This window comes from Styela clava, chromosome 8 (genome assembly GCF_964204865.1).
Source record: "Styela clava chromosome 8, kaStyClav1.hap1.2, whole genome shotgun sequence".
NCBI lineage: Eukaryota > Metazoa > Chordata > Ascidiacea > Stolidobranchia > Styelidae > Styela > Styela clava.
Window position 1 is genome coordinate 20,687,303 of NC_135257.1, and position 26,492 is coordinate 20,713,794.

At 37.7% G+C, this 26,492-nt stretch overlaps 2 protein-coding genes and 1 long non-coding RNA gene across 4 annotated transcripts; 1 reads left to right on the plus strand and 2 right to left on the minus strand.

Annotated features, from left to right (window-relative positions):
* The first annotated feature begins 843 nt into the window (after positions 1-843).
* On the plus strand, positions 844-3,776 carry LOC120346775 (peptidyl-prolyl cis-trans isomerase FKBP1B-like). The gene is made up of 4 exons (XM_078115512.1): positions 844-1,034; positions 1,817-1,864; positions 2,095-2,207; positions 2,600-3,776. Exons 1-4 carry the CDS (start codon positions 998-1,000, stop codon positions 2,726-2,728), a joined length of 327 nt encoding a protein of 108 aa, XP_077971638.1. The 5' UTR covers positions 844-997; the 3' UTR covers positions 2,729-3,776.
* Positions 3,777-4,526: 750 nt separating this feature from the next.
* On the minus strand, positions 4,527-13,478 carry LOC120346769 (polyglutamylase complex subunit TTLL1-like). The gene is made up of 8 exons (XM_039416588.2): positions 13,254-13,478; positions 12,166-12,248; positions 11,358-11,487; positions 10,710-10,841; positions 9,705-9,874; positions 8,604-8,795; positions 6,658-6,847; positions 4,527-6,093 (listed from the first exon to the last, which is right to left on the minus strand). Exons 1-8 carry the CDS (start codon positions 13,332-13,334, stop codon positions 5,788-5,790), a joined length of 1,284 nt encoding a protein of 427 aa, XP_039272522.2. The 5' UTR covers positions 13,335-13,478; the 3' UTR covers positions 4,527-5,787.
* Positions 13,479-23,313: 9,835 nt separating this feature from the next.
* On the minus strand, positions 23,314-24,455 carry LOC144425760 (uncharacterized). Of its 2 annotated transcripts, none has more exons than XR_013477637.1 (3): positions 24,262-24,455; positions 23,975-24,070; positions 23,314-23,490 (listed from the first exon to the last, which is right to left on the minus strand). It is a non-coding gene; the product is annotated as an uncharacterized LOC144425760 (long non-coding RNA). The 2 variants fall into 2 exon arrangements; XR_013477636.1 differs by having other exon boundaries at positions 23,975-24,073.
* Positions 24,456-26,492: the final 2,037 nt, after the last annotated feature.

The window sequence follows — 26,492 nt, forward strand, 5'->3', positions numbered from 1 at the left end:
TGTTTTAAAACAGCAATAATACTGTAGTACTAATAAGAAAAATACGATATACGCATAGTATTCGAGTCTGGGCAAAGCCGATGGAACCTATTATTACGTAACAAATGCAAGTTTCGCCGATGCTATGGTTTACTTTAGAATTTAGATTTAGAAATTAACCTAATTAGGTGGAATATGTGGCAGCGGCAGAATTATTTGTTTGCGTTTGTGAAGTTATCTGCATCTTCAGTACTCATTCGTTTTTCGTGTTTTCGTGTACTCGTGTTTTTCGTGTTTTCGTGTACATTTTCGTGTACTCATTCGTTTTTCAGGCTGGGCCACGGAAAGGTCCGCACAGACCAAAAAAACATTTTAGGATGATTGTACAATGATGTGTACATGTGGTCATATGCGGACCGACGACAGTCAGAAGTATGTACCCAAGCTTTTTACTGGACGACCCCAAAAACAACTTTCAAATGTCCAGTGCGACCACAGATCAATATATATATTTTTCATTAAATTTTAGAGCTTCTTCACTGGACTTTCGAGGTTTTTCATGTGATGGTATTAAGTGAAATAAGCTAAAACCAAGCTGCGACCTCAGCGACTGTGCCCTGTACTGGATCGTAAATATATGCTACTAGACTAATGTCATGTATTTATCGTGCAAGTCTAGCTTTGGCTTGTCCAGCACCAAAAACGATTATCTATTCAGTCAAAGAGCATGGTCATTTTATAAATTCAAATAAATTATCATCTGTATCATCTTCGAAGCATCACAGGACAACAGCAACATTTACCATCTTGAAATATCACTGCTCTTTAGTCTCACCTTACGGAAAGATCTCGCGAAGAAATCCTCGATAGACGTTTTGCGAAACGCGTCGATAATGTGCAGCTGCTCGCTTGCTGCAAATTACTTTCGCGCGAGCGGAGCGTAAGGAAGGTTGTTTTATAAATATCATAGTTTATAGACGTTCTTGCGCTGCTTGTAGGAGACTTGGCGACCAACAGAATGGGGGTCGAAATTGAGACCATCAAACCAGGAGACGGTAAGATGTTTCATTTGAAATTCTTGGTTACTTGGTTTGTTGTTGTTTACTTTTACGCTGTTTTTATTATTGTTGTTTATCGTCCGGTAGACTATTAGTTGAGTGCATTTGTAATCAAGTAAATTTTATCTCATATATTGCGCACCGCTTGTTTGTTTGTTGTGTTCTACAATTCTCGCTAGTCCCTTGTACAGATATAGTATAAATTACACTCCATGTTGAAACTCCACATTCACAGTCAAGTATTTACGCCCGGATTATTTTTCGTGTCTCTCTCTCTTTTTAAAATTTACTTCAATGTGTTGTTTGCTGTGTGGGGTAAATGGGCACGTGCACCAGCACGTCTTAAATCTTTTTTAGATTTTGCCCACTTTCCTGATTTTCCGTACATTTGTTTGTTTTGCCCTGTATTGTCTATTTGTTTTGTTGTAACGGAAAATCGAAATAAACACTTACACTTACTTAAGCTCTCTAATTCATTACCGTACCGTACTCGAATTTCTCCATACTATGATGCCGCCATAACTAAACTTCATGCCGGTATTAAAAGCTTGTAATAAAAAAATAAAACAGTCGTTTAAAAACCTGAAGTTCTGATGACTTTTCTGAATAAATGAGAGATTGAAAATACACAGGGACTCATTTATGTCAGTGGCAACTTTGTATCATTCACTTTTAATTCATTTAGGTTTGTGAAAATGTCACAATTGGACTCTATCCAGCTACCAATAGGCTGAAATGTGTTTTTCAATGAGTTCAATTCAGTAACTAATTTATTACAGGTAAATCATATCCAAAGAAAGGCCAAAAAGTCAATGTTCATTACACAGGTAAACCATGGTACTTTTCAAATGATATACTCTTTAAAATTTGATAACCTGTATGAGTGATATTTGATTGTGATACAGTATTTCAAAATCTGAAAAAATTGAATCTCAAAAATTGAAAAGATTGTAAGGTTGCCTAATCAATTCATAAACTCAGATGTATGGCTTGTGGATGGAGTTGTAACGAACCTCGCTTCAACAAGATGTGTCTAACTTTATACTCTACTTTTTAGGCACTTTCACAAATGGACAAAAGTTCGATTCATCAAGAGATCGAGGACAACCTTTATCATTCCGGATTGGTCATGGGGAAGTTATTCATGGATGGGAAGAGGGAATCTTAAAGGTAGTTTGAACTTTACCTAATTGCTCTGCTTTTGCAGAGAGTACTAGGATAGGAATATCATATTTATCCTGAGGTAGCGGGAAACCTATAGGGCGGCTTAATCATATGGCAAACCACAGTCTCTCGTTCATTTACCAGTATGAGATTAGTTAGCCAGTTACTTGTTCCAAATCCATGGACTTGATGGTGGAGAAAGCAGTAACTCAACTGCGACTATGTGAAGCACCCTAAATATAAATTCTTTATATTTGAAGTAATTTGGTTACATTAAGAGCAATTGGAGTCTCACAGTACTAACGAAGAAACATTCATTAATTTCTTGAAACTGTAAATAATCAAATCGTTGAATGCAATTGTTTTTCTCACACAAGATTTCAAAATTTCTTGTTCAGATGAGCATTGGTCAAAGAGCAAAGCTGATCTGTGGGTCTGACTCAGCATATGGTGAATCAGGTTATCCAGGGGTGATTCCTCCAAATTGTACCCTGCTGTTCGATTTGGAATTATTAAGCATTGGTTAACTACTATTATTAAGCTAAAAAGAGACATTGATGCATGCAAGTTGTAATATCTGTATCTGAATTGATAGATATTCTAGAATTCTCTTTTGCAACTACTCCTGGTTCCAAATAGTCCACTTATGCAGATCAAATTTGTCTGCATGAGTACAAAAATAAAAAAATTCTCCAGATCAGGTTATCCAAGATTTTGAAGTTACTTCCTTTGACATCTTCAAACAGGGACTTCACCCATTTTGTGTTTGATTTTTTGTTCTAAGTGTTCTGTTGATATCATCCAAGCCTACTTCGTATACTAATTAACTTCTCAATATACCTTGTGTTATTATATACTCCCACTATGTTTTAAAATACTTTTCTTAATGTGTTGAGAATCTTCCAACTTCCAAGACTTTTCACTCCAAACGAAGAGCCATTACATTACATACCTATGTACAGGGGTGCAGCCAGGATTTTCGAAAGGAGGGTTTCGAAATTGGAATTTCCCATTCACTTCTGAGTCGGTCGCTGCGATTATGTGCTCGTTAAAAAAGTCGTATTTTTTGAATCTTAATCACTTTTCTTTTCGCGTACAATATATTCAATGTTGAGGATATTTTTGATTTAATAAGAAGAATAAACACCAGCGTAAAAAAATTTAAGGCCTAAATAACATATCACACTGACGAAAGCAAAATGCAATCGCACGTGTTATTAGCGGCTTTTTTAGTCTTCCAAAAATTTCGAAAAAAAGGGGGGTGGGTTAGACTATGTATCACAAAGATGGGCTTCCAACTTGCGGTTCCAACACAGTTCTAACCACAAGGCCTCCACAGTATTACTCAGCCAGCCGGGTCAACGCCCAAAGCACTTCTTATTTTTTTAATTACTATTTGTAGTATTTATTTCAGAGTCCCGCATATTTTAATCACAACTTTTCTACAATCACTTCATATATTATTCATTTAAGGTTTGCTTTTCACATGGCATATTTTCTCCGGTTTAATATTGTCACTGTTTCAACTCTTCTTCATATATTGCTGCTTGTTAAGAATACACAATACATATTCTACTCTGTCTTGGTAATTTATGAGAAAGGTTCATATCTGGGTGGGTACTCACAGTCTGCCCTCATTGAGTAAGGGCCTTCAGTACCGGTAGGTACTATTCCCATAACTCCAGTTAATTTATAGTTGGGGCTTGGTATTTTCGAATACCTGATGATTTCAGAATCGAATCTGATTACTTGGAAGATACTCATCGTATTCTCCTCCAACTCTAATAAAATTACTGAAAACTTATCATTCTGTCGGTTCGCTGAATTGTCACACGCAATAAGAAACATGTTTCATCAATAATCCACTAGGGAGGTAATAGTCTTACGTCAGAATTCGAGATGCATGTTTCGAACTGGCGCAAAGAATTAAAAAAAAACGGGATCAAAAGTTCTTGACGAGACATGGCTTTATCTCGAGCATTACAGGACTAGAAAATTCGAAATGTAATCTAAATTGATAGATATAATTGTGTTAAAGCAAAATTTGATTCTAACCTGTGCATTAATTACTATGTTTTCTGTATATTCCATACCATCCCCGCGGACTAGCAGTCTGTTAAGGTTAAAAAAGTATGCCCTCACCAGCTTACCTCATTTATGAGAGAGATCCTAGAATCTGAAACTAAAGATTCAAATATTTCTACAAAATTATCTATTACAAAATTTTCAAAAATATAAAAAGATGGAAGAAATATTCGATAATAAAATATAATTCAATAGTAGTAATGTATTTAAAGCAACTTTAGGTGTTATATAAAATTTCCTTCCCCAACTCTGGGATAAATTTGATCTGCATGAAAGATAAATTTTACATACAAGAAAGTACACAACCATAAAAGATTGCATATTGCTTTTTTGTGCGGTTGATGTTCATTATGCTTGCACTGCAGAGAGACAATTTATCTAACCTAGTGTCCTTTTTTCAGTTTGCTATAAAGAGGTACGTCCCTTGTGAACATGCTGTTACTGTCAAATTTTTCTATTCGGTACACCAAAACTCCTGATCTTAAGTCGTGTATCAGACAGTATTTTCTAACTCGCAATAAGAGTGCAATTTCAATTTTGTTATGAAGTCAGTTCTCAATATATCTTAACCAGGTTTGTTGTTTTTTAATCAGTAATTGTTTAGGTTTGAGTATTTTTACTCTAGCTAATGGTAAATCACCTTTGCAATTTACAATTTTCTAGAGACTTTATGGACACCCACTACATTCCTTCGCTGTCTCAAACAGAAGCTCTTGACACTGTAGTGGTCATCTGTTATTGTTAGATTAATATCTTATTTTCTGAGTGAGTGCACAATACCTTGCTTTGAGCGAATTTCCTTAAAAATGAGCTTCTTACATCTACACACAATGCACCAGACCTTTCTGCGACCAACACACATTTTCTGCAATAAAATTTAACCGCTACCATAAGAAGATAGCGATAGCTGCAGAACAGCAGTAGAATAGAGAGAAAGCCAAGCATGAGCCATAGATGAATGCTGAAATGTAGGAATGTAAATACAGACCTGATGACTATGCTACCAATTGCGGTAAAAATGAAAATATTTCAAGCAATGCCGAAATAGAGTCAAATTGTAAGAGGTTACAGACTATAAAATATCAATTTTTTTAGACTTCGAATAAAAAATATTGATACGGTTTGCAATATCTAATCTACCACAACGTATAACCTGCCTTGTGGGAATGTGAGGCTCTGTACCTAGACTTCACGACTTGAAAATGGAATGTACCAGGCGTTCATAAATCCCATTAAAATGATGGTATGAAGCCAACTATCAATATATCTTAACCAGGATTATTTATTCCTAATCAGCGTTTATTTGAGTTTTTGCTCCATTTAACGAAACAGGGGCCAACAAACTATATAAGGTAGCAATGAAATTTTTTAGCACTTTGAAGACTTTTATGACTACTGATACTTTATTTGGAATGGAATTGAGCTACCAGACTATATGGAAAATTGAATATAGTCAATTTCTATAGACATTCCTAGAATTCTGATAAATACCAAATCCTAATCATTTCCAAGTTGTTGCCCCTCTTGTGCGACTTTGGTCCCTGCCTCTTGCCCCGGGACCCATCATACCCCTACTCCTGGAGTCCCGAATATCACTAGAGGGCCCTCCAGTGTCCCCTTGTTGAGCTAGTTCTTCATCGTAGAGAAGATCAAAGTGCCCGTAACCTTCTTTGGGGGGTACTTTATTCCATTTTACATCAGGGGGTTCCCCACCAGGCATGACGATGTTTAAAATATCGTTAATTAAATTGTATTTCATGATTCTGTCGTTAGCTGTGGTCGATGTAAGAGAAGGGGATGCGTTGACCTGGAAGAAAGGGATTTTGAGAGAATCTATTTGGCATAAGAGTTCAATAGCATGCTTTTTTGGTTAGCAAGATGATATAGTTTCCCGACTGGCAACCTTTGAGTTTGACATGGGTTCAATAAAAGGTCAGAGATGTTTGAAAGTCATAAATATTCGCTTTCCTCAATTTCTCAGGTTTATATAATAGGTTTATCAATGTTTTGGCCTCTTGGGTCAAAGCCCCAAATTGTTAACTTGTGTGTTCTCATTTGATTTTGTCCAGATGATTGTCATCCTGGGATAACTGTGCTTTAATTCTATTTCCCACTCTTTGAACTGACCAATGACAGCACAGCGTGATGGAATGGCATTGTGGGCCAATCCACTCTGGGTATTAATACTGCAATGCTGGTCTCCAGAGGTCATTTAGTACTTTGGTATAGCAGAGGCAACATGTATCTTTTGTATGACTTTATATTCTGTTATTTGTGGTGACAATTGAACTGTTTAGGTTCAGTATTGCTTGTGTTCAATAAAACATTAATTCACCGCAGTAAATATAAATTTAGTTATTTTCATACTAACCTCAATAAGCCAAGGTTTTAACTTGTCATCAATAATAATATCGTAGCCATAGCACTCAAAGCAATGTCGATCATTTGCCATTGATCCAGAGACCGCTTTCAATGAACATACAGTCAACCAGTTAATTTCATCGAAAAGTTTGTCCGTAACAGCTTTTCCTCGAGTACTTTCCAAGAAGTGTCGAAGGTTGCTGGAAAGGAGTAACTGAATTATAACTTGATTCATGTTGTACCTTTCATAACATGTTTTCCAATAGACCAGTGGATCTCAATGTTTTCAAGCCGTGCCCCCTTTTTAGAATTTAGGATATTTATCCCCGGGGAGAGGAAAGCCGATAAGACAGCTTATCCATATGACGAACCACGGCCTCTCGTCCGTTTACCATTCCAAGTCGGGTATGGGATTAGGTATATTGTTTGTTTTCGAAGCATGGACTTGGTGGTGGAGGAAGCCGAAACCGACCAGCGGTTACGTGAACCACCCAACGACGTCGAGGAGTCCAGCAATCCTCTCGCACATAACCATCACTGCATGGGATTCGAACCTGCGAACCCACGCAGAGTAATTAGAGGTGCGGTGGGGAGCGTATTCCTAACGCTTAGCCCGTTGAGCCACACCAAGTCTCGCACCCCGCTCCAATAATAACTACCGGTAGCTAACAATAACCTACAAACAACAGATAGTAAGGCGATGTTTAAAAGACATGGATGGAACGAAAATAATGAAATAAATGATAAGTTTTGAAATGTAAATATCCAAAATAAGGCGGGGAAGATCAAATCTAGCAAATATTTTTTTTTAAATAGCTTGAAACCCCCTCAAGAAATGGTCTACGCCCCTGTTTTAGGGCGGGCCCCACTGTTTGAAAACCACTGCAATAGATAACACTTACAGCCACTGATAAGGAAATTATCTAATAATTATGGAATGACTGAAATATTAATGGTTGGCATTACCTAATGCAGGGTGGTCCAAACCCAGGCCCGCGGGCCACATGTGGCCCGCCACTTCATTGTCTGTGTCTTCATTGTCTATATTATTTTACATTTATTTTCCTTTCTATATATCTGATGATTTTATACAGTGCATTAAGTTGCATCGTTGGTTGTGGATTTTAAGAAACATGCTCATAACTGTAATGTTTTGCTTTTACAAACCACTCATGAAACATATTTGTTAATATTTTGTTTTGCTTTTTTTCTTATAATACTTTTTGAAGTGTTTTGGTGTTTCATTAACTTTTTGTGCTCACTAACCTGAATCAGCGAGCTTTTAAGGTGTCGCTGCCTGAAGACCTTATGAGGTCCCTCGCGACTCCTGTCACACAACTGAAGTTAAGTTCATATTGTGTTTGAAATGTTTTTTTCTTATGATACGTTTATTTTGTGCTGACGAATAAAATGATGATTGATTGATTGATGATCGATTGGCCCGCGTCGCATTCGGAATTAAAATAAAAAAATCAAGAATCAAATCTGAATAATTGGTTGGAGCTGCCAATCTTGGACCACCCTGACCTGATGAATCTTTAGCACAGACATATTGACAACAACTCAAATTAAAATGCTGAGAAAACCGAAATTTGATATCGAGAAATTTTGGCGTACCTCTGACCCAACTTGTTTGTTTAAAATGATTAGTCAATTTAATGCTTTTCGGGTTTCTACCAAAAAATTTTGACTCCGATCAGCATCATAATAAATCTGTCATTTCAACATTGGTGAATTGAAAATTCCATTGCCGACCCAATTTCAGTAAATACACCTTATACATGTCAAACCGAATCTGACAAAAGGTTTTCCAGCTTGTACGCCAATGAAACAAGGCCAAACTCCACACCCGTGGACGCTGCATATAAATTTCTACCATGCCAAGCAGATCCAAGAATGTCAAACTAAACCTACTTGCCACTAGATTTGATACCATCGAACAAAACCAAACGCTACCTTATAGTCCATTTCCCACCATGAATCGGATTGTACTCATCTCCATGTTTTTGTATTGAAACATTCGTCAAGTGGACAAACATGTTGTCTAATTCATTCGTACTCTGAGTGTATTTCACTGTGCAAAACCGACAGAAGCCGAGTCGATACATGTAGCATTTAAGAGGCCGATATGAAGTCACAAGAACGTACCTAGAAAATCAAAGAAAATAAATGGGCCTATATCAAAATTTAAATTTAATGTTATTCTTCAATCAAATAACGTCTGGTTTTTATATCTTTCATACAAGTATATATACATTTACTGTCAGATTACCCATCGGGTGGGCATAATCAACCTAAAACAGTTATGTTGAAATTTTTATGCGTTAGTCTTTAATTAATCGCAAACTGGCTTGAACAACAACTACCAGTAGTTAATATATACTTACGTAAATAGCTCTCATTGGTTTACTGCCAGTGTACCCAGTATATCTAAAACTTTAAAGCGAAATTTCTGGAATTCTCCAACTGATTTCTCAATCGCATTTACTTGAACAGCTTCAAGTCTTGTGCCAATCGAAATTTACTCTTGTGAAATATAGTGCCATAATTCCACACCGGTAGTTACAGAAGCTGTTGGGAATTCAGCATTTTATTGATAGCATTATTGACCGTATTTTCAATTTAATGAAAAGAGGTAAAGTAATGCTTATAGATCACATTCAATATATTTAATAGGCTCGACAGTATGCCACATCGTGTTAAGCGTTAGGAATACGCTTTAGACCGCATCTCTTATTATCCTACCGGTTTAGCAGGTTCGAATTCCACGCATAGATAATTATGTGCAAGTGCTGGACTCCTCACCGTCGTAGCGTGGTTCACAAGACTGCGTGTCGGCTACGGCTTCCTTTTCACCATGAAGTCCATGCTTCCGAAAACAAATAAATAACTGGCTGAGTCCCATTTCCGACATGGACATGATTCGCCATATGATTAAGCTGTCTTACCGGCTTTTCCAACCTCCAGGGAAATTATGTAGATCCTTTCATTTCCAATACTAAACATAAATCCAGAATGAATTAAACTCAGTTTTAACAATTCGCTACAGCCACTCACATTCTTAGATCAAACTTTTTTCCACCAATCAGCAACGGATTATCGATATATCTTGATATCACATACGCATCTCTAGCTGATGGTGGAGCAAAATTAGCGGCTCGACTATCACGAGACCATTTCTTGATTTGAGACAATTTGTTGATCAGGAAAATTCCGATACCACGTGCCTGAAAAGTTTAAGTAATATATGTCAATGAGGAATGTTCACACATTTACTCCTAACAAGGCTTTACTTTAGACCAGCTGTTCTCAAACGGTGAGGCACATCCCACGAGGGGTGTGTAGACAATTTCTTGAAAGAGCGTGAAGCTAATAAAAAATATTTGTTATATTTGATATTACCTGCCTATTTTTTTTAGTTTACATTTATTTTTTTATGGATATTTACGTTCCATCTACGTATTTTCAACTTACTTTCGCCTTACTATCTGTTATTTGTAGCTAGTCATTTTGAGGTGGGATGTTAGACTTGACAAGCTCAATAAATGGGGCGCAGCTCAAAAAGTTTGAGAACCACTGCTTTAGACAGACCACTAATACACAAGTAGTTTTTATTTTTTCCGCTGAGAGCTATTCCCTTCGGCATTGCCTATCGAATTTTGTTACCTCTGAGTTAGGAGAAATGGGGATTAAAATTGGGGGAATTTTAAAATTTATCTGCATATGAATACCAACATATTTGGGTTCTTAAGCGATGCAGAAAGTAAACAAATTGTTATTTGAAAATAAAATCAAAGCCTGGGTTTTACACCTTTTTCAAGCGATTTATATCCCATCTCAATGTAGCTGATAATGAGTGTTGGGTTCTGGGCCATTGATTATGTGTCAATCAGTAATTTAAGTCTCACCGGAAGTCAGTTGATAACAAGTCTGAGTCACTCTTATTATATTTGCAGGGCTCAAGTACGATCCTATCTTTAATAAATTGTGAATTGAGTGTCATAAACACTGTCAATACCTGTCACGATCATGGTTACAAACTCGATAATAAACACTCCTTACTTTTCCACATGGTTTCATAATCCAAGTACTTGACGGATTCTTTCTAAATTCTTCGACAAATAAGTTGTAATCAGCAGGAAGAAGGAAAGTAACAGGAATGAAATCTAGATGGATATACCGACCAGAATCATCCTGAAATATTTATAATTTATATTGAGGCTGTTTAAAATTCATCTACTCACAGAAATAGAATAGCCATACTTGGGCTCACAGTTGAATTTCATTCTAAATAATTTTGTGCAAAAGATAAGGATGAATAAAGATAAAAATGGACAGTTGTGGGATTTTCATATTCCCCTAGGGGAAAAGTCAATAAGACGGCTCAATTATATGGCGAGCCACGGCCTTTCGAACGGTTTCCACTCCATGTCGGGTATGGGATTAGTTAGCCAGTTATTTGTTTCAAATGCATGAACTTGATGATGGAGGAAGTCATAATTGATCAGCTTTTACGTAGTCCGGAAACAAAAAGTCCAGCAATCCTCTACTGCACAATCATTTCTCACACGATTCAGATCTGCGAACCTCGCAGGGAAATCAGAGGTGTGATGGAAAGTCAAGATAAAGAATTTCTGAATAAGCATGTCAATCTAGAATACCAGAAATAAGAAAAAACAGAAGAATTCAGAATAATACTTAAAAATTTACTTTTTCAGCCAACAAGCTTCCCTCCTTGTCCAATTCCTTGCGATATCTTTTGATATTTTTCACCATGAGATCTTTCCGAGTAAGTTCATAATGATTTGGGAAATGATTGATAATTTGATCATCTGACAGCCTGGATAAAAAAGTGAAATCAAACAAAATGTCGATGGATGGATCGATGGAAATTTGGGATCTAATATGTTCAAATTTAATCTACCTCATGAATTAATATTGAACAATATCAATCAATCAATCATTTATTTCGGTACTGTGACATAAAAACAAAACAACACAAAACGTGGACAAACAAACAAAATGCAGAGAAACCTGGAAGGCGAGCATACATTAAAATAAAGTTGAAAAACCTAAAAGTACGCACCCGCCCACCATCTGTGTCTACATATTATAATGGGATATTTTAACTAGTATCAGAGTAACGTTTCATTAATTTCCGGTGGAGAAGAGTTTAGATCGCGTTAGAACAGCGCTTCCCAAACCAGGGCTCCATGGCCACCCCAAAGGGGCCAACAAAGCATTGGAGGGGGGACACAATGCTAGGCGCCAAACACATTTTACTTTTCTCTTTACATGAAAATCCTCGTTCTTCCTAGTTTCATTGCTTGATGATTTTTTTTAACAGTTTTTTTCACTTTGTTTAGCATGAATTATTTGAACATAACATGATTTGGAATCTATTAATCTAAACATCACTATACATATCACTCGAATGATAAATAGGGGGGGCTATGCGTGCTAAAAGCCCCTGAAATGAGTCCAAGTTGAGAACCACTACGCTAGGATAAACTGGTACCTATATCCAGTTTCAAGGCTGAAGATATTTCTTGTCGTATTGACATTCGTCCAGTAAAAATTCCAGTCTTCATCAGCTGAAACCTGAAATAAGAATTCCATATAAACAGCTTCTTAATAGCTTAATGTCAATGGTCTTCCTCGCTTTATTATTGAGTTTATTTGTGAACTCTGGTATAGGATACTTCAGTAATTCAGTGTTTAAAATAGAATCATAGTACAGTAGTAAGTGCATCAAATTTCGGGGTCTTGTGTAGTATTGTACTTAACGTACTTCTAGTGGGCGTAGCATAACAATTTTTTCACATGCCAATCTTAACTCTCACTTGACTACGGCATCCAAAAATTACGTTACTACGACGTCACAATCAAGTTTTAGAGCTTGCCAAAGTATACCTACGATCGCTCAAAATGGCATCTGCGCTGATGATAAAGAACCGACTAATGCCAGTGATCTCTCTTATATCAAAATCGTTGTGACGAGAAAATTAGCTTGCTCGATTTCGGGAAATCGTCGACGCGTCTTGGATGACAGTTCGCATAGTTTGAAGAGGCCCTATTACGTCACCGTGACCAAATTTTTCAACAACAGGTGGTCAGTTAGGATTAACAGTCAGGTGGGAGTTAGGATTAACATATGCAAAAACTGTGCTGCTACGTCCACTAGAAGTAGGATAGGTGCGGTACGAAACTACACTCTTGACACTGGACCCTTTTGCGCCAGTAATTACAGAATTAACAGCACTAATAAATTGATTGCACGTGCTTATGTCTGTATGCAGTGGTGGAATTCAGCCGGTTCGCACCGGTTCTATAGAACCCTCTCACGAAATTTTATGAGATCAGCGAACCAGTTGGCATTACTGGTTACAGTCAATGTTCTGTTTGCAATAGTACTGGCTGAAAAATATGACTTTTGTGAAGGAACCGGCTGACAAAATATTTGAATACCACCAATGTCTGTATGTGCAGTGAAACGTGCCGTACAGTACTATTGCATTACCTACGATTGTAATTTAAAAAAAAATCCACTCCTGAATAGAATTATTTTGAATTCTAAACCAAGCTAATTTATATAAGCCTACTCACCTGCGACCAACCTCGCTTCTCAAAATTATTAACAAGAACGGACTTTTCCATGTCTGTAGCATATTTTACTTTTCCGGACATTTTTATAGCCCTATTTTAGCAAAATTCAACAAAATACTTCCAGGCCCCAACAGATTAATGTGCCGACTGCCGAGTTAAACTCACTCATGCGCGAAAGCGTCAGTTCGCGATAGTAACGAACAGTTGCCGAGTGGCCCAAGTAAATATGGCGCTGCGTATTGAAATATTTCATGTAATAGTAAATGCTTCAATCTACATTTCATAGTTTCAAATAAGTGAGAAAATACATGGTTCTTATTTTAAAATTTTCTACGTTAATTTTCGACACATGTTTTGATGCTGCAAATACTGCGTTATAGTTTTTCATTTAAAAGGAAAAGATCAAGCATTAATATTTGCGTTGAAAGTTGTACCGATCGTGGGTATGTACTACCAAAGTGGAAAGCACTGAACTGAAATTAAGCATTCTAGCATTCCACACCATAGACTTCAACCCTTTCCGACTGAACTTTGAAACCGTAATACGACAACGACAAGTAAAGCATCAGATAGCACATTGGGAACCAATGAAATCTTCAAAGCATAAAAACCGAGTATTATTGGAGACATTCCAAATGGAAAAGTCAAACGAAGAAGCGTGGTAGAGAAGACAGAGTCCTCTTGTATCTGAAGTAAGTTAAATGATAAATACCACAATTACTTTAGTTGAATTTATTAAGAATTATTAAATCCAATTTTTAATCCTTAGGTATGCTTGAAATCCCAAATATCAGGCACGAGCATGAACGGGTAGGGCAAGGCCAGTGGTGGTATTCAGCCGGTTCTATAGAACCGTCTGACGGAATTTTATAAGATCAGCGAACCGGTTAGCATTACTGGTTACTGTCAATGTTCTGTTTGTATCAGAACCGGCTGAAAAATATGACTTTTGTGAAAGAATCGGCTGACAAAAAAAAATGAATCCCACCACTGGGCAAGGCGAAATAGCGAGCAAGCCCATATTTACTCAGATAGAAGATGATATCCGAAGTGTTGCATCTCCACGAAAATGAGGGCTAAATTTTCTCCCAAATAAATTCCCTGAAGCAATTTTCCGCCAAATCTTTTACAACTGTATGGAGATGGTAAACAACCCAGCTCTACACATCGAAATAAAATGGTACGAACTACGAATAATGTCTTAATGTAATTTTAAAAAAATCTGGAGACCCCAATTCGGCCTGATATTTGCTATTCAAACAGCTAATCCCAACAAAAAAGAGAATACTATTTTAAACAGGCGATGGCCGCAAAACCAAATGAAGAAACCTGGTTGGTAACACAAATACCAACGGTAGACTTGACGAAAATGGCGAGCAAGCTCAAATTAACAATGGAAGATCGTATAAGATCTCCGGTAAAGAAAACATACAACTTACATAAACATACAAGTTTTAAGTGAATTTGTATTATTACGAGATTCGTAATATTCTAGACTCTAGAGAAATAATTATGAAAACGTAAGCGTAATCAAAAATGACACATAAAAACACTCAATATATCAGAAACTTGGTATCTAATTATGTGAAGCAAATTAGGACCCGCAAAGTTCATTCATATAAAATAACGTTTCACGCCTTTTGTTATGAAGAATTATTTGTAGCAATTGTAGGTATTCTCAGTATCTGCACATCTAAATTTATATTCGAAAACCGCCATCTCTGGAAGATTTTCTACGATCACTAACGAAAAATGCTGTGGAAAAATTATTTTCACAGAATTCTTGAGAGAGGACAAGTTTGCAGGCATGCTGGTCGAAGTATGCTGGTTTTAAGTGATCGATTATATTCCATTAGGCTTTGAAGTTGAACCCGTTCCAATCGTCGAGCAGGTTTGCGTTGAAGGTGTTCATAGTTCAGTGCTTTCCCATTTAGCAGTCTTTTTGAACAGAAAGGATTAGTTTGAGGGCGTCACTACCATGGATTCGTCAGATACTGTAATCTGCAAACGAGTGACAAATTGCTACAACAGTCGTCAACATTTGCTCGGTTTTCCCTTTGATAAACAACTCCTTAAAGCAGTTGCACAGAAGACAGACTTTTCCCCTAATATTCTGCATAAATTTTATTGCGAAAAGTGCCTTATAATTTTTCGTGTTTATGTGGTTCATGCGTTCTACAGCAGCTTCAATTATGAACTGTCACTTCACTGATTTTCAAATTGTACTGTTTCGTCGCCTTGGACTGTTAAATATTGTCAATTGTGTTTGTTGTGCTAGCTATTTTTGTTTATTACTTTTTGTAAGGTATATTTGACTGTCATGTATTTCCGATTGTAAACCTTTTCCCTTGTCCTCATATTCGATTATTAGGGGGTTTACTCATTTTAAATTGCTTAAAAATTTTGCCCGATTTTGAATGCGTTCACTGTTTCGTGTGCTTGTATTTTTTGATGGGTGCTAGCGCATCTGTACATTTTTAAATTTATGCCGCCTGCCGAGTAATTTTTTTTTTTACTTTTTGTGTCAGATGAGATTTTTGCGCTAAAGAACCGAAATAAAATGATTGATTGTAATTATCATTGACATTTCAAAACAAAGACACCGTAATAACTATAATGACTTCTGCTCAATTTTGGAACACCCAGCATCGTGACTCAGGGTGTCATACTCGTTATTTACAAAAACTAGGATGACATCCAAAGTAAGCAGGAGACATCGAAAGAGCTGCAGAAGTCATCTTTCTGCTCAGATATAGATCAGGCTATTTAAACGCTGTAATAAATAAAGGCTGGTTTTCATATTTATTGCTGCAAAAACTTGCAACTGCAAGAATTGAAAAGTTCTGCGCAGTTTGACATTCAGCAAACTACCAAACAAAATATTTCAATTTCGAAATTTATTCGAAATAGTGTTTGAGAGATTATACCCGTAAACATGATTATATACATGAAAAAAGTTTATTTTTGGATGCATCGAAAATCAAGGTCAGACCATGGCCAGCAGATGCCAATACTTTTGCGTCATCAATATTACCTTTTTACATTCCATGATTCGACAGAATTCATTTACCATAAACCAGTGCTCTTCAAACTTTTTGGTATTGTGGAACCCCTGATATAATTTTTCGCTTTTCATGGAACCTCAATTAACAAATTTAAAAAAAAAAAATTCTATCTTTGACAATTGAATTACGGTACATTTGGTTCGCTTCGGAGGAGCAGGTGCCGCTTTTTGCATTTGAACTTCTTTGCTCATTGCCGTCCTAACCTTCACCGTTGTTATTATTTCGCCTCACATAAGAAAATATAATATTTTGCTTCATCTGTATTGAATAAGTATCAAAAAGTTGAGTTTCACACTATCGTTACTATATTCCAACAAAAGCTGAACAACATCTCTAGTTTGTAGTATATACTACAGGGGTGGCCAACCTTTCACATACCATGCGCCACGTTTTAAACATAATGTTTCAGATGCGCCGTAAATCTCTTGTATGCCCCACCTAATGTCCGCTTCTTGTTGAAATTGTATAAATTTATAATTCACACACATATATACAAACGTATATGTAGTTTTTACAATTTACAACTTCACATGAATAGAAATTAAGCAAGGAAGTATAATAAATAAAACTGATCAATTTTATTTAGGTACCGCCTTTATGAGACTTTTGCTGCTGTTTTACTTTTGCCATTTTTTTTATTCTTGGAGTTAAGTTTGTTACTGAGAGGAGCAGTGCATTCTTCAAATTTAAATCTGTAAGTCTTGACCTCGCTTTGCTTTTAATTAGTTTCATGGCAGAAAATGTTTGTTCACATCTATATGTCGTTCCGAAACGACATATAAAATCTGGGCAAATTTTCCCAGTTCTGGAAAATTTTCACGGGGTAACGATTGCCAGAACTTGATCATGTCAGATGCACTTGGGACTGAAGGAAGCTCATCAAATTTAATTTTCAATGATGGATGAGTTTTCAAGTCAATTAGTCCCAATTGTATATTGCTTGGCATCGATTAAGAAGTAAAGTTAGGCGTAATATTGTGACAACAGGACTTTAGTATCAATATCTACTCTACTCTACCCTCGATTCTAATTGGCCTTTGCTAATCAGCTGTTTGGCCTAGCGTCGCGTGATTTTACTCCAGTCTTCTTCGAGATTAGTACTTGCGTCACAGCAAGCGATTTTATGGTTTGCTTTTGTTGACAACGGTCATTTGAAGTTTGGTTGAAAATGGTGGTATTTAGGGGTCATTTTCAGCATGTTGTGGGTTGATTTATAATAAATTTTTTAGGCTTGGGCAATTCAACTGGTTGTTCAATGGTTATTGGGAGATATTTGGGAAGTCTGGGCAATGGAAAATCCATGTTTCAAGCTGATAAATGACGATTTTCTATTTTTCCAGAAGTTCTGAACTTTTTACTTCAGTAGGGAAAAAATAGTAAATTTTACTATATTTTGCTAAAAATCTAGAATGAATGTCATAAAGTCCGTCCAAAAGCTAACGTCGATAATCGCCTGTTGTTTATAATTCCAACAAGCCGTAAGTGGGCGACGTGGAGTAAGGAGAATAGATTTTAGGTACAATCAAAAGTCACCATGTAAATCGCAAAAAACGGCTTGGCGGTGGTGAAGCCAAGTGCAATTAACAATTTTGGCATGAAAATGGTTAAAGATGCAATGCGCCACCTCTAATCATGCAATGCGCCACGTTTGGCGCATGCGCCATAGGTTGGCCACCCCTGATATACTATATACCAGTGGCGGCGCGTGGTCATTTTGACAACCGGGGCAAGCTACTGCGGGACCAAGTCACCCCCATCTACGGGGACAGGATGAGCGCTGTAAGTTCTCCCATCATTTTATGAGTATAAAAACCATTCCATCGGTAACAACCAATCGGCAAAAGCGACAATTTTTAACGATAAGAAAGTGTCTTTAAAACCGGTCCAGGTCAAGGGATTAATAAATATAGACATAGTTTATTTTGAAACCTCTTTCAAAAGGAAAGGCAACATTTACCCAGATAAATACAATGACATATTAACAGAAACTTCGGAAAAGCAGACAAAACCTAAAATAAGGTTTAAAACGTTACTATGAAGAAAGGAAAGTTAATGCAAAGATAAGGACATGCGTCGCTCACTCATAGATATATATGCTGCTAGACTTCTACTGCTTGAACATATATGTAACACGCCGCGGTTTCTTGGAAGCAAAATGCTCAATAACGCGCTGATTAAAGTCATGCATCCCAGAAATAACGTCTCTGTGAATGGATAAAACAGCCAAGGAATTTAATCTATCTTGCTTCATTGTGTTTCTGAGATACTTAATACGCTTCAGCGTGCTGAATGTTCGCTCTGCGTCGGCGGAAGAAATAGGCGTCGTCAAAATGATGTCCAGAAATTTTGCAGACGCCGCAAAGGTAGTTACTAGAGTGTTATCTATGAGGAACCCATAGAGCGCGCAAGTTGATGTGATGTTCAAAAAAGTTTGATTGGTGTATATACATCGCAATTCATTTTCCAATTTACCCACGTTTATCATGGGGTAAAATTTGGAGACAGTAGCCAACAAATGGATGGGAAATTGACGTGCAAATTTTGAAAAATTTTTGGGGTTCATCAAAGAGAACGCGGCAAGGTGTTCAGTGCGCAGACGATCGCCTATTTGATTCACCAGAATGTCACAGCATTCCTTTGCAGACAAAATCAAACGCTGCGTTGTTTGCCCGCGGCGTAAAGAAGCACTCCATGTGTCGTCGTATTTTATTGTTTCCCGGATACGAAATACAGCATCGCAGAAGTCTGAAATACACGACTGCACAGACGCTCCATCCATTAGCCTTGACTGCAATGCGCCGTATAATACATCCACGTGATAGAATATTGTGGAGAAAAAATGAAAACTCACCATCTTCTAGCAGACGCTTTAGACCTGCCGCGTTCGTCCCAAACCGGAGAGCTCTGAATGCCATTGAAACACTCAATGAGCTCAGACCTAATTTCGGACACGCCCTGCACCACGCGTGATTGGAAATTCCAACGTGTTGGTGCACAAGCTGGGAGACGGCGGCTACATATCTGGCGAATGAGGTCAGAGCGCTTCGGCGAAACGGAAAAAAATGAAGAAAACCCCGAAACATTTGCAAAAAATATACGGACGAGAGGGGTATCAAGGCACATATTTTTAATAACGAGGTTAAATTGGTGTGCATAACAATGTAAAAAATGCGCATGAGGAAAATCTTCTTTTATATAAACTTGAACCCCATGTTTCGACCCACTCATGACTGCCGCGCCGTCATAAGTTTGAGCTATCAATTTTGACTTCGCGTTGTAAGGCTGTAACACTTCTTTCAGTACAGCCGATATCCGCAAGCCGTGCGATCAACGATTGGTACAAAGCTGTGAAATCTCTCGGTAGGTTTACCATCTTTCACAAACCGAAAAATCACAGCCAGTTGGGAAACGCACGTGATGTCAGTTGTCTCGTCAGACTGAATCGAAAGGAACTGGCAATTCTCAATTTCCAGAGCCAAATGTTGTAAATAAATTTTATACATTGAGTCGAGCAAATCATTTTGGATATCCTTAGATGTCCCTTCCGAAACAGTTGCGGCATCAAGATGATCTCTCAATACTGTATCTAGGGATGCGGTGTATTCCACCATATCCAAAAATACCCCTCTATTAGAAGAGCCAGCCCGTTCATCGTGCCCACGGAGGGACAGCTCGTGACAACCAATGAACTTCAAAACATCTATCAATCGACCGAGAACATGGCGGTTTTTCTCGACGTTTTGGTTGTGCCGACGAATAGAAACCGCGCGTGCTTCATCCAACTGTGCTGCAATATTAACATTTCCGAATGTTCGGTATTTTACTGTATTGTCCAGATGCTCCATAGAAGATTGATGATCCCTGGCACGCTCGGAAAGATGTTTAAGATCTTTAAAACCAAATTCAACGTGACTCACGGGCGGTAGCATAAAGTAGGCAATAAAAACAAAAAAGTGCATTTTTGTCCTCGCTGTAACACAACCATTTGTGTTTTTTATACCAAGTTTCTGCGCAGAATGTACGCCGACGTTTTCCTATGTCATGGGATTGTTCCAGTGAACAATTTTTTGGTTGATAAGGCCCAAGACGTTGTACCTCTAATTTTTGTTCCAGCGGCAGCTGCGAAAACGGAGTGCGAAGTAGTGCATCAACCTTATTCATTATGAGGTCTAAGGCTAAGAAATGCGAAGCCGGGAAGAAGTGAGGAGCTCAAAAGGAATGTGGAAAATCGAAAGCAAATGGACTAAAGGTCTCTAACTGATTCAAATAGCGAAACAAGCGACAAAAACGAAGGCGAGGAAACTATCAACTCTTCAAGCAACCAACGAACGAGAAGGAATGCGTGAATATGTCAACACGTTGTTGTAAGAAACGTCGGCATTGTGTCGTCATAATGTCGGGGCTAGCCCCGATGATTTAGTAAAAGAAACAGAAAACAAACGAGACAAACGCGGCGAGTGGAAGATAAAAGAGAGAATACGATATACAATGAGCAACCGGGGCAAAATCGGCGTCGCCCCGTCGACGTTCGGCGAAGGCTTTGCGAGCGAAAAATGAACCATGTCGGGAGAATATGGCTAGTGTAGACAGTCTGTGCAACCGATATTGAGGTATTTTTCGAATATTTTCTATTATACCGAAAAAACAACCGGGGCATTGCCCCGGTTGGCCCTATTGACGCGCCGCCACTGCTATATACTCTCTCTAGTCTCGAGCAATATCTACATACTTTGAACATCATGTAACTATGGTGCAACAATAGCGTTCTTGTTAGTTGCATAACAATGACTAAAGTGACGGAACAATCGAAAATATCTCTGTTTTGTCTATTAATTAACTGCACTGTGCCTAAACCTCCTGTTTAACGAACTGGCCTGAATTTGAATGAGACACGGTGGTCTAAGAATATTTATAATGACGCATCAACATGCTGAAAGCAAGAAATGATTTCCCCTGAAAAAAACAAAAAAAAAACGCGGAACCCCTAAGGAACCTTATAAACTCACGGAACCCCACTGCATGTATTGCCGAACCCGGCGGTGTGGCTCAACGAGCTAAGCGTTAAGGCCGGTATACACGGCAGTAGTATAACTCACCGCACAGCGACTCTCCGCATGGTGCACGGAACCACAGTTCTGCGCAGTGTACTGTGACGTGAGGTCAGGCGGGAAACGGACTTGTCCTTCGTCTTTTGTATTATTTCTGTTTTGGATATTTTGGGGATCGTTGCAAGATTAATTTTATTAAAATGGGTATCGTATCGCGAAGAAGAATAAGTCGTTTTCGGTCACGGCGCTACAAGCAGTACTTGTACCGACATCAGCTGAAGTTATTGTTTGTGGTTCTCTGTATTAGATTAAAAGAGGATGAGCGCTGTGTCGGCAGGAGATTGTGGATGCACCCAATACTTTGCAGACGAAAGGAACATGGTAATTTTTTTTTACAATACACTAAATGCATACGTCTCAGTCTCACGAAGCCTATACTCACCTTCTTTGCCTCTAATTTCAGGAGAATACTACAGATTGGTTAGGGAGATGAGAATGGAAAGAGAAGCCTATTTTAAACAGTACTTCCACATGACACCATCTACATTTGACCGTCTTTTGAATATGATAGAGAGCAAGATTGTGAAACAAACTACAAATATGCGTGAACCTATTCCGCCTGAGGAACGACTTGCAGTCACTTTGAGGTATTTGAAATAGGGTTTTAACCCACAGTATGAGTGAAATCGTGATCGATTGATTAAAATATAAATGAACAGTACCTAACGTTAGTCTACATATGGTAGTTTATCGCTAAATACAACATTATATATTTTTCAGATATTTGGTGACGGGGGATTCATATCAGACCATCGGGTTCTCTTACAGGATTCATAAAACGACCATATCGCGAATTATTCCAGAAACCTGCGCTGCAATATGGGATTCCCTGCAGCCTCTGTTCATGGCAGTCCCAAGTGAAAATCAGTGGAAGATTATTGCAAACGATTTTAAACAATTATGGCAATTTCCAAACTGTGTTGGAAGTATTGATGGGAAACATGTTGTCATACAAGCTCCTGCAAACAGTGGTTCATCATTTTTCAACTATAAAAAAACTTTCAGTCTGGTACTGCTTGCAGTTTCAGACGCAAAGTACAGATTTATTTACGTGGATGTTGGAGCGTATGGACGGCAGAGTGATGGGAATGTTTTTGCTTCATCATCTTTTGGAAAAAAACTCCTGGATGGTTCATTAGACCTGCCAAAAAGCACCATATTGGAAGGGATGATGGAGCCACTACCACACGTTTTTCTTGGTGACGAGGCTTTTCCCTTAAAAACCAATTTGATGCGTCCTTTTCCAGGTACCGGATTATCAAGAAGGTCCCGTATTTTCAACTATCGCCTCTCGAGAGCTCGCAGGGTTGTGGAGAATGCCTTTGGCATTATGGTATCTCGATTCAGAATTTTCCGCAGGCCTATATGCGTATCACCAGCAAGAACAGACCATATCATTAAAGCATGCACAGTCCTTCACAACTTTCTTAGATATGATTCTAATTATTTTGAGGCGGATTTCGTAGATCACGAGGTCAGTGAAGGTGCAGTGCAGTGGAAGGCCGAAGAAAATTCAGCAATGTTAAATATCAGGAAGATTGGAAGGCCGAGTGCGAAGGAGGCAGTAAAAGTTAGAGAACAATTCAGCGAATATTTTGTTAGTGAGAAAGGGGCACTGCCATGGCAGGATAAATATGTGTTCTCGAGTGGTCGAAATATGATCTAAATGCACTATCCCCCCTATCATTTTTTGGTTTTATTGCTTCGTTTCACCTTTTCTGAATAAAAAAAATTTTGCTTCCGACTTGGTTAGCGGAATCTTTCATCTTGAGGGTAAATCACCAGACTGGTTGACATTTTAGGTACACTATTGGGTTAGCACTTACAGGGATGTACGAAAGCTACTGAGCAATGATATCTAGTTGGCAAGATTTAAAACAAAAAAAATATTCAGGAAAATTTATATTTAAGTAATATCAATAGTTTATTCAATAGAGTATTTAATTTCATTAATGAGATTCATGACTCCAACTTTGAACCTCCATCTTTTTTCCACACTCATCGTCTTAACCTCGTGAGCCATGCTCAACAAGAAGAGTTCATCAGGATCTTCCTGTATTTTCTCTAAAAACAAGAAACATTTATATATATATATAATTTTGGTTTGATACGTACCAGTAAGTAGATATTTTTTTGAGTGATCTGAAGCATAAATATTTCACCAAAAATTATTTACACAAATGAGAAAGTCAACAATTTAAACTAAAATAATGTAGGTGTCATGGTACTCGTGTAGTACGTGAATCAAGATGCCAGACATCGGAACATAGTATGTGTACCAGGTTAAGGTTCAACCCTAATTTCAGATACAAATACTACAGAAGGCACTTGGCTAGAATTCAAATTCCTAACAGAACTAAAATAAGGGAAATTGGAATAAAATTATGTCCCAACCTGATACACACACTACGTTCAAAGCGTCCGCCATCTTGGTTAACATCGTACGGGAGCGCCAATTTTTTTGAAATAGCGACTCAAGATGGTTTCCAGGCATCCAAGTTATGAACCGCGATTCACTTTATAAGAATCACTGCTCGACTTGACTTACCTGATGACTGCTGCAATTTTTCTAACACAGCACTGAGGTCATCCCGGCTGCTTTTACGCTTTTTTGCCACAGGTGGTTGAAATTGGTCTGTTTCATCTGCTAAAAAAAAGAATGGCATATTCGATCATATAATAGTATAGAATTCAAAAGCATTTTTTCAGAAAAGCGAATACAACTTATTTATTGCAACAGTGCATGATTTTAGGGTATTTCATAATACAGTATTATACTATACGTCTGACAATTAAAATTTATAAAATATTTTAAAATCATATTTTGGTGCTTACCTGATACCGCTTCCAATGTAACATCAACATCACTCGAAGATGGTGTATCCGGCATTGGCAGGTTTGATGTTGTACTGTAAATGTTTGTGCAGAAAGACGTTATCTTGTACTTACATTACAGTGCCTAATTTTGGTCACTTTATACAAAAGAATGTTCTGAGCTACCTAAGTACTGATGCCTAAATTACACAGACATACTTAGGGATGGGCAATATAGAATACCGAATCCGGAGGATTCGAATCCCAAAGTATTCGAATCCAACGGGATCCGATAACAGGATTCGGTTTCCGCCTCTCCGGCGCCATGCGTCAATTTTTGTATTTCGGGTTTCTAATTTATCAACTACAGACGAGCTTTTTTTCTCGCGTGGAAATCTCTCTCGTTTAATTAAACTAGCGCCTGTTCGCAAGGAACCCGTAAAATCGTTAAACATCAAAGACGGTAATCTCAATCGGCATATTCAGGACATGAAGTCGGCGAAGACTCGTTATTGCGCCATTTTTGTGTATTCCTGCTTTGCTATCTAGCTAGCGTGTAATAATAAGAATTATTTGTGCCAACTTACTGGCGATATTCCGATAATCTGAATGAAACAATATTTAACTGTTTACAGGTGCCCTGCTTCATTTACGTTAAATGATTTTTCGCGACCTGCGAGTTTTTTCAAAAAATGATGCATGTAAACCAAAAACCAGTCGTTAAATGTTATAACATTACTTGCGATTGTTTTAATCAAATATTATTAACGAATCATTTTATTACACCATTTTCCGAAATACAATGAGTTTTTAGCGGCCCGCGGGAAATCCCGTTCTTTTGTTGTTTCTCTGCCGTTTCAATCGCTTTACCGATGCCGAAAAAGCGAAGTTGCTTGGTTCATAAGGCAATTTCTCTTCCGTCGTCATATTGCTGTTTGATAAGCCCGACATTTATTATCACGGCGATGACGTATTGGCGTCGAGTAATCAATCGCTCTTTTCGCTTCCGATTCGTCGCGGAAGCGCTTCGTTAAAGCTCGAGAAACCTAAAAATCGGCAGTCGTGTTGAAAGGTTATGGATATTTTCCTGTTTATACACCAAGTCGAAATAAAACAGCCAAAAACAGTATGATATTCCATGGTTCATATATCAAGTGTTTCTATTAACAATAAAGAATGATTAGTCATTTCTAATCAACACTTGGTGGGGAATTCCCACTATTTAAATACGGGCAACTATAAAAATAATAATACATAAAAGTTATATAAACACAAATAACGGAAAATAAATATTTAAAAAGGCGTTTTTTTCACAATTATCGTTGCTACCAGTTAGCGATAGCCGTCGGTAAATTCTTACCCGTAACTCGCTGTAAATTAATGTTGATAAATTCTAATTTGTTTTCCAATGCGCTGTGATTTGTATTAATAAAAGTGATTGAGTAGGGGAAAAAAGTCACCTTCTCTCCTTTTGAGCGCCCATAGCGGCGGTAAAATTCGTTTCATGGAGAGAAAGAAAAATACGCCTTCCGGAATTGCAATCAACAATCACACATTAGCGCCGAATTAAAAAGATACCATATCGTGAAGACAAAAAAGTCTGGCTGTGTCAATTGCGTTACGGTGATAACGCACAGAATGCCTCCCCCTACCTGCGTAACAAGAGAAAGAAAAACGGCTGCGAATACCGGAACTCTAACTTCTTCTACTTATTAAACTTTCATTCTTTACAATAAACTTTCATTCTTTACAATCGACGGAATTGACTCCTTTGAAGAGAGCTCGTTTCTATCACGAAAGCGCTCGAACAATATTTACGACTTTACTACGTAATTCGTAACTTCCCTTCCATAACTCGAAATAATTCCGTAAATTACGTGCAAGCCTACCGCTCATTATTAAAGTGTGTAAAGCGTGTCTTAATATAGCATTTCAGTATTTAGGGATTCCATACATTTGGAACAATTAAAGGCAAAAAATATTGTAATATTCCTTAATTTTATTGTCCTGGGAAATGCCTGTTTAGTATCAAATGAAATCCAATGTTCAGCACATTTCCCAATAAATAATACATTCATAGTAAGTAATACAGTTACAATTTTTTAACTTCTAAATCCAGCAATGTGGAAATTCCCACCAGTGTTCACTATTAGCGCACTTTTTTGCGAAAATTGCGAAGCACTTTCGCAACTTTTTTTAGGGACTGCGAAATAGCACTTTTTTCCGATTTTGAAGAGAAATAGCACTTTTTT